The sequence below is a fragment of the Achroia grisella genome, unplaced genomic scaffold, assembly GCF_030625045.1.
Source record: "Achroia grisella isolate CSIRO2021 unplaced genomic scaffold, CSIRO_AGI_Agris_v1 utg660, whole genome shotgun sequence".
NCBI classification, from domain to species: Eukaryota; Metazoa; Arthropoda; class Insecta; order Lepidoptera; family Pyralidae; genus Achroia; species Achroia grisella.
In genome coordinates, this window is record NW_026712984.1 from 2,655,359 (window position 1) to 2,670,842 (window position 15,484).

The 15,484-nt window shown below is 33.1% G+C and overlaps 1 protein-coding gene across 3 annotated transcripts in view; it reads left to right on the forward strand.

Annotated features, from left to right (window-relative positions):
- The window catches only part of LOC131849590 (transcription factor AP-2-epsilon), a 135,363-nt gene that overhangs the window by 28,212 nt on the left and 91,667 nt on the right, over positions 1–15,484 (forward strand). For 2 of the 3 annotated variants that reach the window (XM_059199690.1, XM_059199692.1), the window contains exon 1: positions 10,991–11,235. The exons of the other annotated variant lie outside the window; for it this stretch is intronic. Coding sequence is in view for 1 of the 2 variants with exons in the window: in XM_059199692.1 (XP_059055675.1) it covers positions 11,206–11,235 (30 nt within the window). In the remaining variant the exon portion in view is untranslated. Of the gene's footprint in view, positions 1–10,990; positions 11,236–15,484 lie in introns of those variants that run through there. 3 annotated transcript variants of the gene reach the window in all.

Consider the following 15,484-nt stretch of genomic DNA (forward strand, 5'->3'; position numbering starts at 1 on the left):
CTAGCTTTAGTAGATATTTATCATTAATTTCGCCTCTGGAACTCCATACCACTCTTCATTCGATCTGTTCTATTACATGCTATATTTCAAAATCGGCGACATCTCATATACATAGTTCATGATTTTTTAGATACCTTTCAATAAGTTGTTGTCTGTATGTCTGTAAATTTATGGTACATTCCTATATTATTTATGTTTATTTATTTGTTTTTTTTTCTGTAATTTGGCTTGGCTTGTTAGAAATTGGTTGGAAATTTATTCGTTTACTAAATATAGTGCACCTACCTCTTCTATGTACATAACTCCTCCTACCAGATAGTCTGTGACGAGATTGCTTATAGCGATAAAATAGAATTTTGTTTTTCCTTTCCTTTCCTTTTTTTTTCTTGTTCTATTTATTCTCTGTGCACAAATGTGAATTTATTATTATGATTTAGTCCAATAAAATTTTAATTTATACCATGATGTGACCAGTTTTGTCGCAATATATAAAAATAATTCCGCAAATACGTGAATAAATATTCAGAAAGAAATTTTGAATTAAGTTGACGGGAAAGGGACAAAATATAAAAAAAAAGGTTGAAAAACATTAAGGATTATAAAAAGCATGACTTGGGTTTTCTAAAATTCATAATTATCTATAGACAATGCCGCCTACATTTCCATATCATTTCAAATTCCGAACGTACATGGTGCAGGAACCTATGAGTACGTAACCTCGTGTGCAACAATTTGAGCCTTAGTTACAGTAGTTAGTTCATGAAATTGAATAACTTCTCCCAAGCAAGAATATAAAGCATTTTCAAACAAAAAAGTAATCTATAGGTAATAGATCAGGTATGCATGCTCCTATTAATATAAGTTTAAGGGAGAAAGGGGATTGTTAGTAATGTGGATTTTTTTTGTGGATGATAATGGAATGCACCCGCCTGCGCTAACGGTTTACCCTGGCGGGGCACCAGTGGAGAATGATAAGATGTGCATGAGGTCAGGTCAGTTAGCCCATCGTGACAAATTCACCAAGAATTTATCGCGATGGTCTCCAGGGGGAACCGCGTGGAGGTCAACCTGACATGGTACATTGCTAGTAATGGGTTCATTAGTCCACATTACTAACAATCCCATTTCCCCCCAGTAATGTGGATTGATGATCTTATTGCTAGGATGGTACCATCCCCCTGGAAACCATCGTGATAAATTCTTGGTGAATTTGTCACGATGGGCTAACTGACCTGACCTCATGCACATCTTATCTTTCTCCACTGGTGCCCCGCCAGTGTAAACCGTTAGCGCATGCGGGTGCACCATTCTATTATCATCCATAAAAAAAATATAAATTGAAGTTATGTTGTAAATTTTTTTGCAACTTTTCTCAAGGAATTTATAAACTGTACAGTTATCTAATTATTAACGTGCTAATACAAATTTAAATCAGGATAAAATATTGTAATTTATTTCGCATAATTTAAAGCACATTTAGATACCACAAAGTCCATATACAGTCTTCATTATTTTTGCCAATATCCCACTACATACCATTTACCATTCTCCGTAAACCTGAAAGCTACATTGTTTAAAGTGCCTTTCCAAGGCTACAATAAAAGCGGACAAGGCAGGCCACCAACTACCTGGGACAAGAGGGAGTTGAGCCTGTCAAGTGACGATGCTTACCAGCCAAATGTATGGCGCCTCAAGATTAGAAAAGTCGACCCCGCGTAACGGGAAGAGGCGAAGAAGAAGATTGAATACCATAGACAAAGTCTTCTAAATTTCTTTCTAATTTTAAATTCCGAACGTGCTGGTGTAGACGCGTAGGTACGCTCGCGTGCGCCGCGCCCGCCGGACGGGCGATGCGGCAATCAATCAGTCAAATTATATTGTCTCACAGATCGCTCCAAATTGTCCCGAAACTTGACTCCAATCTCCAATTGTTTCACGTAAAATGGCCGATTAAATCGATAGCTCCACTTTGTACATACATAAATATAGTTAAAGAGTTATTTTAATGGTTCCGTTTATTTAGAATTCGTTCAGCAGTTTAGCGGTGAAGTAATTATTAGGGGAGCACGTTAACTAGTGCAGTCGCTACATCTCATTTCACATAATCAAGCTGCTGAACATATATGAACATCAATTTCTATATTCTAAGATTGAATTTCGATTCTTGACCAGTGCTAAACTTCCTCTAATTTACAGTAATAAAGACAATACATACCTACATATTATTTTACAGCCAACCTGATGGAAAATGGTGACCGTCGCCTAGATACGTGAACAGCATCGTGCTATCACGTGACACCTGTTATACCACTCATGTGTTGCCATAACTGCATTTCATAACATTTGTAAATTGAAATAAACTTCATAAGAAATTTTCTAGTGCTGTTTAAAATAGAACAGAAAAAAGGTCAAAAACAAAATAATATCAATCATTTTTTAAATAAAAAAAAGGAAAGCTCGAGTCAATCGAGCGATTATCAGATTAGTGCGAGTTGATCCTTTAACGTATTATAATAATTTGCCTTCGTGTTTTAAAATGTTTTCTTTTTGTTTATGGTACTTATGGAGAATGCCTATAATGTTTGGAGATTTTGATTGATATCTGTTACGTGACTGGGTACTAAAATCTCAGTCGCTCACAAACGATTTTGAACCTTGGAACGTGTTTTTTAATATACATAATTCAATTTTTAAAGTAATTTATAGCTGCTATTTGAGAGTATCATAAAATTTGAGGATAATAAATAAAATTCTTAGGTGATTGTGCAAGAGTTATGTAATTAAAATATTAGGTGTTCTCCTATATCATAAATAATGTTACACATTACTGTATAGTATATAGTAGTATTTGGCTAGATGACTTGTGGGGGTTTAAGCCAGTTCCGTGATATAGTGATAGATTGATTGATGAAGGGTTTTGTTAAATAAAGCCTCCTGTGTTGAATGATACTCGAACACTGATTTTATTGCTAGAAAAATGTAATGAGGTGCAATGCATTATGAAATGAAATTGCATGAAAAACACCGACATCTTCACTATTGACTATGTCTACACTAAAATATATTCTTGCCATATATATATAATTCTGAATAATCTCTACAGCAATCAAAACACTAATAACAAAACAAATTAATTCAAAAGACGACTCTTTACCTTTAGAACAACGTTAACAGTTAAAAAACGTCTGAATATCTAGAATTACAACCTGGATGTATTACTAGCTGGCCCGCGTAACTTCGTCGGCGTTTCATTTCCCCACCTTTTCCAATATTTTTCATTGCAGCTCCGCTCCTATTGGTCGTAGCGTAATATTATATAGCTTAAAGCCTTCCTCGACAAATGGACTATCCAATACAAAAAGATTTTTTCAAATCGAACCAGTAGTTTCTGAGATTAGCGCGTTCAAACAAACTCTTCTGCTTTGTAATATTGATGACATAGATTTTTACATCGTATAAGTTTACTGAGGTAGTTTGGTGTAGTTGATAAGAAATTGTCTATGTGGGTACCTCAGTCTCATCGATTTCAGCTTCCAAACAGCTTTCTTAGTGAGCTTGTTCCACTTGAAGCATGAAATTAGGCTCTGAAATGATATGATAAGAGGCATGTTATGTTAGTCCTTTGAAATAACAACAAATTAGTGGAATCACCTTAGTGCTGTTATCAGTTACCATCAGATGGACCGTCAAAAGGTTTGGAATTCCAAATTAAAAAAAAAATACTAAGATCCTGATATAATAGGCGATCCATATGATCATACATTAAAGATCGACCTCCACATAAAATTAACATATTAGAGGCCACGTATCGTCCTAAAACTCCAAAAAGCAGCGTATCGTCGCGTACTCTCATTATAAATAATTATATGATAAAAAAGTTAAGCAAGTTAATATGTTGTTGTGGGTTAAGTATAGGGTCGACGCACACTAATGTCGCCCGTATCATTACCAAGTGATGATGACGGCCTCACATAATGAGATGACTGATATGAATCAGGCGTTTCGTTGATGGGCTAAAATAATAGAGCTAGGTAGAGGAATTTCGATATATTACAATATTAGTAAGTACACTAAATAGTCACTATCTGTCTGTTTGTCTGCATTTTAATTCTTTTATTTTTAATAATGAATTCTCACCTATCTTGAGGGCGTCGTGCCATAGTGCTTTACTATCAGTATTTAGACCAGGAAGGTAGTATGTTTGAATTTGTCCGAGATAAAAAATCTTTGTGTCAATTTATATTTTTGACTGATTCTCCGATGATGGAAACGCCTATAATAAACCAAAAAATAATTCGAGACAATCTAGTAAGCAATAGTTGTTCATGCATAAAGAAACACTGTAAATAAACTGACTTTAAAAAAATAAGAAAAACAATTGAGTTTCTTGCCGGTTTCTCAATTGAATATATATATACTTGGATATACGGAACATTGATAAACAGCTGAAATGTCCTAGAATAAATGATTTTTGAATTTGAAATTCCTTGCTATTCTATCCTCCACGTTCATATGCAGAGAAGTGTGGACATATCACATGTTGCATTTACTACCACATCTACAATGACTCTGACTGTCCCATATAAATAATAGTCGTGATCGTAAATAAAAACAAAGTTACAAATATATATCATGAAAATATCTGATATTATAGTTTGGACCACAATTAAGGTGGGGACGCTACGTCTCGGCCGCCACTAACTTGCAATTATAAAACGTTTTGTGATATACGGAATGGGTAGTTATTATTTTAGGTTGGAGCCAACTCCTATCAATTTAGTAGATATAACAATAGTATTAGATTATTTAAGTTATCAAAAAGGATTATCACAATAATTATTGAAAATACAGTTTCTCTTAATCATGGGAATGACAAATAATTTAATTATACAAGTTGAAGGAGATTCTTTCAATCTACACTCCAGGTCTCAATAGATTCATTTTGTATTATTATAGAAGACTAGATGGCGCCATATGAATTGTCCTGGGATATTATTATTATTATTATTATTTTGAATTGAATTAGTTATATCCACGTGTAGTACTAACATTGATGCCGACGTTGTGACACGAGAATTTTATATATAGGATTAAGAGATGTAGAGACGAATACTGGTGATATATTTAGTCTGCTTGATGAAACTGTACCTGTAACTAATAGTGAATTCCATCTACTTGTGGAATCTCATCTCCATACATCATAGCATTATTACGATAGATGTATGAAATTACGAGCATATAATAGAGATAATTCGGTGCATCGCGTGCCTGGCTGTCTCATGCCGCGACCCACGTAATGATGCCGTGTAAACAGCGGTATGCATGGAATTTCTTTAAAATTACACATACCAACGGCCACACCAATTTTGTGATAATTATTGAACCCTGAGAGCGTCCTGGCCTATCATCTATACCATCAATATTACTACCACGAATTAGATTCCAAAGGTTTTAACACATTGACGGACAATAGGAACAAGTCCTCTTTTTTTGCCTGGCTTTGGTCCAATTTATTTGGGGTCGGCCTGTCTGGTCAGTTTTCGTTATGACGTTCTATCCTGAGTCATATGGGATGTTATTTCGGCACTTTTTAAATCCCTCTCAATAACAGACATCCTTGTGAGACGAGGTCTGCCGTGTCTTCATCATCATCATCATCATCTGCTTCTTCCTTATCCCATTTATTTGGGGTCAGCGTAATATGTTTTTCTCTTCCATTCATCCTTGTTCGCCATCATCGCGTTATTTACTTCCTTTCTTACCATATCATCTTTCACAGAGTCCATCCATCTCTTTTTCGGCCTTCCTCTGCCCTTATAACCATCCACATTCATATATAACATATATGTATGTATTCTGCCGCGTCTTCTGGGCTGGATACTCATGTAAAGGACTGTTCTTGTCATATGGTCTAATGGTCGTTGCCTGACCGTACTACCTCAGTCGGCTCTCCAGAATCTTCTACAGTATGGATGTCGCCGACTGTGTCATGGACAGTAGGAACAAGTGAAGTTCGTCAAGTAACACTATGTCTTTGTAATTTTTAGAATAGTATAGTTTTACTTTTTCTGCTTAAATAAACTTAATTTTGATACAATTCAAGAGAAAACACGATCGCACTACTCCATTCGCAACCAGGATCGTACTGAAGCTGCAAGTCGTATAACAGGTGGAAAACAAAGTTCAACCTAAAAAAATGTTTTAAAATTTTGAGACTAGGCCCCTATAGCAGTGTCTAAAAACCGTTTCGATTTAGATGGCTATTGCCGTCATACTGCATAGTGAACTTCTCTTTGACGGCCGTAAACGCAAGTATCCGTCAACATATTAACCGCATATCCAAGTTTTTTATAGCTACCATGTTTGGCATTTCAGTATTGTGAGGATTGGTTTGTTCGGGTTACGAACACTGATTAGACTATTTGCTTTTGCAAAAACTCATGCTGCTGTCACTCTATTGTTCCAAATTTGAATTTAAAAATAAATCTGTAATATTGTACACATGTTCAACATTTATTTGAAAATACGAGCTGAGTTTCTTGTCAGTTCTTCTCATCTCGAAATCATTCCAAACTGACGGTAGATTTGACATATCATAAGAGTCTATAATACCAATATGAATATTTTGAATTGAATTTGTATGTGGAATTTCTGTCGGTTGATATAGTTTTCGTCCAAATATAGAGATTTAATTATTTCATTTTGATTAGATTATATTTTAATTTGATTATACTTTTTATTGTACATCTCTGTGTCTATTTTTTGACGATGAAACTTATTATTTAGTAAATAATAAAAAAGAAAGTTTCGTCGTCACACGTCACATCATCACTTTTGACATGTTGTAGTTAGAAACAAAAGTATAAAAAAATATAATCATTTATTGACTGACTGAGATTTAGTTTATAACAATCTTTATATTACGGCATTGACAATTATTCATCATAGCATAAACAATAATATATCATAGATGATAACATTATGTAACAGTAAGTTTAATTGTACGTAATAGTGTAGTAGTAGTGCAAGTACTGAATAACTTTGTGTGCACAATAACTTACTAACAAAACTAACAATTCTATAACTAAGGCATCTCCGTGTTTAAATGGATAGCTAAGTGGTAAAATTTAGAATCTTATTATTATGCACGATACGCATACCTAGTGTTATTGCTAATTTATTATTAAATACATTTTAATGCGACTTTTTATCAGTTATAAATTAATAATGTACCGTTACAATAATATATCAAATATCAAAATTTACGCAACAAAACGACAGACAGCGCGACTAATCGGGCGGCTAAAACAAAAAGGTGTAACCAAAAAACGGGAAATTTATCAAAACGAACTGACATTTTTGGTAACGTTCAATGAATTAATGTCCGTGTTTTAATACTTATTAATTGATGAAAGTCAAGTCGAAACTCCGTGGTTAATCAAAATGGTACTACATTAATGAACTGTTAATGTTTTTTTATTTATAATCTTTTATATTAGGTATATAAAAAATATTACATAGATATAGATTGATAGTGTATTATATTAATTATGTGTGAAATTAACTTTATTAAGACTAGATATAATATTTATTGCATTATATTGCACTTAGCCTAACCAAGTATATTAAAATAAATACAAAAACTGCGTAATAAATATCATAATGTATTTTATAAAAAAAAATTAATAATGAATTATGTTGTTGCTTGTTTGTCATTCTAGTTACATAAAAGATGTTACTTAATTATTATAAAAAAAAATATACCTATATTGACAATAATTACCTAGGTAACGCCTAAAGCATCAATACATACAATTCCAATTGAAATTCTATTTAAAACAAATAAAAACCACTAAAGCCATAATTATTCGCCAAAGTACCACAAAAGGGTGCAAATTAACTTTCGTCATAATGGGCACCGTCGAAACTTTTTCAAGCGCCCGCCGACCAAATGGCCGCCACCTCGGGGTGTTTATTAACATAAACAAAGTTAACGTATATAGAACACAGTGATACGGAACCCAGCGGTTTCTCTACAAGAAATTAATTAACCTTAATTATTGAGAATTGTCGAAAATCGACGACGGCACGCCGCAACTAAAAACAATGGGTCCACGTGCTGGTTGACAGATGTCATTTTTGAATTTCGAACATGAAAGTCTTTTATCTAAATTCGAGTACTCATGCCAGTTTCCGGCATTTAGTGTATTTTTGAGTTATGCAGTTTTGCCTGCGGGGTGGGGTGGTTGAGTTGTAGATTGGCAAAAAATCGATCGGTCCACCTGTTCTATATATATATTATGTATCTGTTTATAAAAAAATGTAAATATTTTTATATAATTTGTCTAGTAGAAATCTTCCCAATACAAGCTCGGGTAACCTTGAGACTAGATGATGTTGTGTGCATTGTCCAGGGGTATGTTATATATAAAATTCTCGTGTAACAATGTTAGTTACCATACGCCTCCGAAACGATTTATATAAGAATTTTTATTTTTTTATAATGTGGCATTACAAAATACATACAACTCTAAATTTTTACCCTTCTACCTATGAACTCCTATTTTTTAACAGCGATTATAATTTACATGACAAAACAACGTTTGCAGGATCAGCTAGTTTTATATAAAAAACATGAAACCTAAGTAAGTAGAATCTAAAGTCGTATCCGTCAGGCAGGAGTTGGCCTTCAGCCGCTCCATAAGTCCTTCCGCGGGTTTGAAGTGCCATATACACTGCTGTAAAGGCCAGCTGCGGCCAACAGCATTAGAGTAGTCCGAAAAAAAAATTAAGTAGAATGATAATAATGGCCAGTAGACTGTATCTACTTTGTATGCCTGATCTCTACTTAACTCCAAAAATGGCTAAAATTGTATATTTTACGCTATTCTTGTTCATTTTTTTTATACAGACTTAAAAATCAACCAGGTAGGTACAACAAACAATATTATTTATAAACAATGTTTTCTTGATTTTGATCAAAATTTTAGTTATGTTAGTTGGTAGTATGTAGAAAATTGACGGCCAGATTAAAACTCAGTGCTTTACGATCCAAGTCGGACTTGTAAACCATTAGGCCATAACGTTTCTATATTTAACCAAAAGTAAAAATAATTTTGGAACATTTACCTACGTAGTCTATATATATTGTGCTTTCCATAAGCATATTCAATATGTATGTATGGGGGGAAGGATTTTGTTAGTAATGGTTTAGTTTCCCCATTGCTAGCAATGTACCATGATAGGTCGACCTCCACGCGGTTCCTCCTGGAAACCATCGTGGTTAATTCTTGGTTATATAATCACGATGAGCAGACCTGACCTCGTGCTCATATTATCATCCTCCACTGGTGCTCCACCAGCGTAAACCGTTAGCGCAGGCGGGTGCATCATTCCATTATAATCTATAAAAAAAAATACGTACCTACAATATGTTCACGCCAACACATAGCATACTTGTTTCAAATAGAGCATATTCTCAGTCATAGTCGTAAATAAATTAGATTTTTTTAGTTCAAAACTTACTATATCAGCCATGGAAGAGTGGAGCCATATCACATAGGCATTTTTATGTTAAAAATGAGGCTTCAATAACTATATAGAACTTGGTAAAATTTGTTTAACCAAAAGGAAGCATTTTGTAATTTTGAATTTTGTCTAGGACAATTGTATGTAGGTAGTAATTGTATGAAGGTAATTAATAGTGATGTTTTCATGTTCATTAATCAACCCAGTAAACTATTTCATACTAATCCGATCCTGACCTGATCGAATTTGAATAATATTTGCTACATAGACAGATTATACTCTACCTATGTGTAGAATATTTTCCATGGTATACAAAAGAGCAAACACGTAATATAATGCTAATAAGTACCCAAAGAAGTATTCTAATATTGTGTATTCTAGAATATTCTGTATTTTTTAAAGCAATTGAAAGGGTAAAGCAGCCCATCTGATGGAAATAGAAGTAATCTTTATTTAAATAAACTTAATATAAGCACTTTTGAATAGTCTTTTATTCTACCGCTTATCCGGAATGCAGATTCATCACAAGAAGAATAGGCAAGAAATTTGTGTGATGCTCTTTTAAATAAATATTGATTTACTTATATTTAATTAACAACAAGGATTAGGCATGCGACAATCAACATAGAAACCGCTACGCACTTAATCTCTGTTCAATTAGGTAACATTGTTAGCGCTTCATGGTTAGTGGTAACGGTCGCCATTAATGTTTATCAAGCGACGCCTGTGATACCATTCATGTGTCGCCATCCAGAAAAACAAGGTGTCATGCCTCTTATTCTGTAATTTCACCTTATACTCTTTATCTCGGTCTTCAACCGAAACACAGCTTAGAAATAGCTACCTCTACATCTTCAGTCACAAGCTGCTTGGGACTGAAAACGTAGAGGTAGCTACCCACGCAAAAGACTTTACAGAGCCTACCTCTATAATCTTGTTTAAGTTTGCAACAATACACTAAAAAAATCGTAAAACTCTACATTATTTTCGCATAAATACACCTCAATAGGAAATATAAACAGGTGTCATCCTATCAAAAAATGTAACAAGGAGCCATTTCGAATCAATCGATTACAAAACGAGCCTATTCAAACACAGAAAAAATTAAAATACATTTATAGAACGTTGCGTATGCGCATATAAAAAAATCACTGCAAACAATCTATTGTAACGCACACAACCGTCACGTGTAACTGCTCACTTAACCCTACAATAGCCATAAAGAATCACAATTAATAGCCGCGACAAGAAATGCCACCGCGCCGGCAAAAAAACGTCAAAATATTGCCCACGGATGCGACACGCTACCCCCACTGGGGGCCGCCGAGTAGCCAATAGGGAGGCGCATACGAGGCCCGCTACCACTTTTTAGCCAATAGCATTCCCCGGGGCGGAGCCTGGAGCTACGCACGGTGTTTCGCCCCCAGCGAAAGCCTTTTTCGCCTCCAGTCGTTTACTGATAAGCCCGCGGGATGGTCGATTATTATTACATTTCGTACGCGTGATTCTGTGATCTACGCGCGTCGCCTCAGGCGTTTACGGGATCGATTGCGATGTACACAAAGTGGTGTAGCTTTAGTAAAGTAACAAAACTGTCATTGTTGTGATATGGGAGAGACATTTTGTGCGTTCTGTGATATGTTTGCCTTAGTATAGATAGATAAAGTTTGCGACGGCATGAACCTATATATGCAGTGCCACCGTGAGGTATGCAAATATCCACTACATTATGTGATATCAGGAGAACTTGTTACTTACTTATTTCTATTCTAATATGTTATTATTTATATACTGGGTTTGTATATACTGTGTGCTCAGGTGATCGTTTTACCTACATCATTTATTTTCAAATTTTCATTTGTTTGTTTGTGTTTTTGCTTCATTATCGGCTATACCAATATGTGTACAAACAATAGGTTTTTACATGTGAATTATACATGATGTTTAAATATGTAAGCGTCGGTAAACTGCATCAGGCGAACCGTATGCTAGTAACTATTTATTTTACTGGCTGTAAAAAAGTTACTCTACATTTTGTGGTAATGTGCTTAAACATATTATAGCATTAATGGATTGCTATAATGACAATGATTTTCTAATAATGATCATTTATGAGTTTGAGTTATGAGTAAGAATGATCAGTTTTTTGTTTTTCCATCTTTTTATATAAGCTCTATAATTTTTATGACAGTCAATTTTTTTTTATTTTTGTGCAACTGAAAGAATAAAAAAACTACGTTACTTCCTTATTTATTATAATATTATTGGACATAAATACGATAGTCTATTGAAACGTAAAAATAAAATTGAAAAAACTTAACGTATAAATTTTTCTTTATCTAGGTAGAAAAAAGAAAAACTGGGAACCCAGATTAAGTACTAATACTTTAACATACATTCTTACCTATCTATATATGAGTATCTTATAAGTTATTTAGCTGAATAGTGTTCGAATTATCGAAAGGGTATTTTATTTAATTTTGTTGTTTTTTACAATTAAATAAGTACCTATATTTAACACGCAATTTCACAAATTGCTTATTAACAGACGTAAATAAAAGCAAGTGTAATATACGCCTATCCATATATAAAATGTACCTAGTAGAAATCTAAATTTTTTTTGAAACAATTATATACGTTTTTACTCTTGTAAAAGTTATTTGAAACAAAATGTGTCATTAAACAGATAATAATACAATAAAATAATCTATTCAAATTTATATCTGTTATATGAAGATAGTTATGAAAGTTAATAACACATGTTTCGCACTACATTCTCACAATCGCCATCCTAACATATGGTAAGTAAGTACACTAGGTAACATTTATATCCAGAATCGTAACAGTTACAAAGTTAAAAGAAAAAGTTTGACAGAAGGAGAGCCACGGCCGCCATTTAAACATTCTTTCAAAGGATATAATTAACCGCTCCGTTTTCTTTTCCAACTTATACTTTAAAGTTTATAATTGACGGTCCCTTGTACAAATTATAGACGAGACATCCTATGAGACGTTGGGTTTTAGGGTCCTGTTTTGTACACGACTCTAAAATGTACTAAAAGGTTCTTGGTTTATGTTTGCGAATTTGTAATATAAATAAATAACATTCAATATAAGAAACAGGACTATAATCTTACTGATGTTATCAACGCGAAAGTTTGTTTGTATGAATGGATGTTTGTTACTCTTTCACGCAAAAACTACTTGGTATACCGATTTTGTTGAAACTTTACAGTACTTTACAGCATCGGAATAACATATAGACTATATTTTTTATTAAAATTTAACGATAGGAAAACCGCGGGCGCAACTAGTAATTAAATAAATAACCTTCAATATAAGAATCAAGCCTATAAATAAATAACCCTGGACAATTAACACTGCGTTATCTAATCCCACAGTGAGCAGAACTTGTGTTATGGATACTAGACAACTGATGTAAATACTTAGATTTTTTTCGGAAAGACATATGTACATAATATACATAGAAAATACCCAGACCGATACAAAAAATCATACTCATGTATAATGCGAGGAATCGAACTCGTGACCATCGGAAGTAAAGCAGTGTGCTAAACCGCTAGACCACCGACTACCGCTACAAATTTCCCGCAAATGAAACTGTGGGCACAGCTAACATATAATAATTCTAAAAAGTGCTTGCACAGTTTCTTATAAAAATGATTTTACTGCCTTGTCACAAACGTGACATTTCATTCATTCATAATTTAAGAGCTACGCTCTTGTCGGAGGAGCTCTTGCCATTTCCCGCGATCTTCCAACATGCTCTTTAATTCTTGATACGACACGACTCCCATTTGTCCTCAATTTGTTTGGTGTAGCTATTCCTTGGTCTTCCCCTCCCCCTCTTTCCTTCTATTTTCCCCTCAATAATAATTTTCATGAAATCATCGTGCCGTATCAAGTGCCCTAACATTTTTCCTCGTCTATTTTCTATGGTGTTCAATATTTGAAACGTGACAAATACCTAGAAAATAATTTATGCCAATAATCGGTTACAAATAATCATAATTTTGTTCTAAGTAACGCGAACTTAGTGACTGGTGACACAACACGACGACGGACGGGCGGGTTAATTCCAGAAACTGTGTTCTGGCGCCGTAAATACTTAACTACATAATCTGTGCTATTTTACATCAGTGATTTGTATCTTTTGTAAATATTAACATTCTTTCTATGTAAGTATCTAGTTATTGCATATTATATTGTTTCTTTTTTGTAATTATAATGACAGCCCACCTGATGTTAAGTTGACCGTCTATATACATTAACAGGACTATGAACATCAACATAAAAAATATATGAATTCATTTTCTTCTTAATGAATACAAAATAAATTATACTTATATTTATTTATGTATCAATATACGCACTAAAGCTATAACGAAGTATATGTATAAGTTGTAATGAGTTATTAAAAATTAGGTTTCACTAGTAATTATTTTAATCGTTTAGTGTGGTATAGAAAGAGAAATATTTTAGAGATCAGATTCCACCCTGTCATACGTTTAATTCGTCAACTTTGGATATATTGTTATTGTATTTTTTTTTCTCTATATTTACGTAATATCAGTATTACTATTATATTTATAAACGCAAAATTATTATCATCACTCTTATAGCCGTAATAATATAACGTAATTAATAATATATATAACGTGATAGATTATTGATATTATTGTAATTTGGATAGTTGCTGTTTTTATTTTTTAATTTTGTTTATTTTTTTTTTATGACCTTGTTGTTATCACTATTATTATTATTAATGTATGTATTGCATACGTTTTATTCCTTGGTGAGTGCATATTGTACTGTAATACTCACTGAGAGCATGTAATTTTATAAATAAATAAATAACTTTGACTTTAAACTTTCTTTGACTTACACGTCAAAGATACGGGCATAGCCCAGAGTAGAGTCATAGATAAAATGTTACTTAAGTTAAGTTTTCTGATAAATAATAAATATTATTCTATTTTATTCTACTATTTATTTTATAAGATAAAACAGATTTATTCTTTTGCGCGTCCAAACCGGAAGTTCTTTATATTTTTTTGAACATTAAATTTGTTATCCTGTTGGATATAGCATTTTATAGACTGACATTGTCCGGATTATCAGCGCATTTGCTTTTTTCAATATTAAATAAAAAACGCATGCCTAAATGTTAAAAATAGAATAGAATAGAAAGAATAGAAAATCATTTAATGTTAAAAGTCATTACATTTTTTTTTAATCTACCGCTCGTTCGGAAAGCTGTCTCATCACAAGAAGAACGACTGCTCTTTTAAATAATTTTAATTAACACTAAGATACCAAATTATATATCTATCGCTCTATCTTCATACCAACTTCCTTAAGATGTAGGTAGTGAGAATAAATGTAGAAACAAAGTGCTTTAGAGTACCTAAATGGGTACCTATTCGATTCGATATGATAACAATATTATTCTATATTATAAGTATGACTTATTCAGAAAAGTTTAAATTAAAATATAATATATTAATATATTATTTATGTACATTTATTTAGCAAATATTATTGACATTAACATACATTACAAAAAGCATAGACTAAATATAATTGCTAGCAACTTACATATACAGCTACACCAATGTAAGAAAATAATTAAAAATCATGCTACAATACAATTTGACTGACAGACTAAGCATTATCGCTGATTTTCAGCGGCTGCCTTAGTATATAGGTATGTAAGGTAAATAATAGGTAATAGGTAAGTAAATAAGCACTTACTATTTCTATTCAGCTATGGATATTCGTGTGATAGTCAACATTGCTAGAAATATACTCATAGTATTGGTACGCTTATAAACGTTTATCATCAGATGGGACTTATTATTTTTAATATAAAGTGACAAATTACGACCACTGAGCAAGGGCAATTCGATCATAATTAATTAAATACAGTAAGACT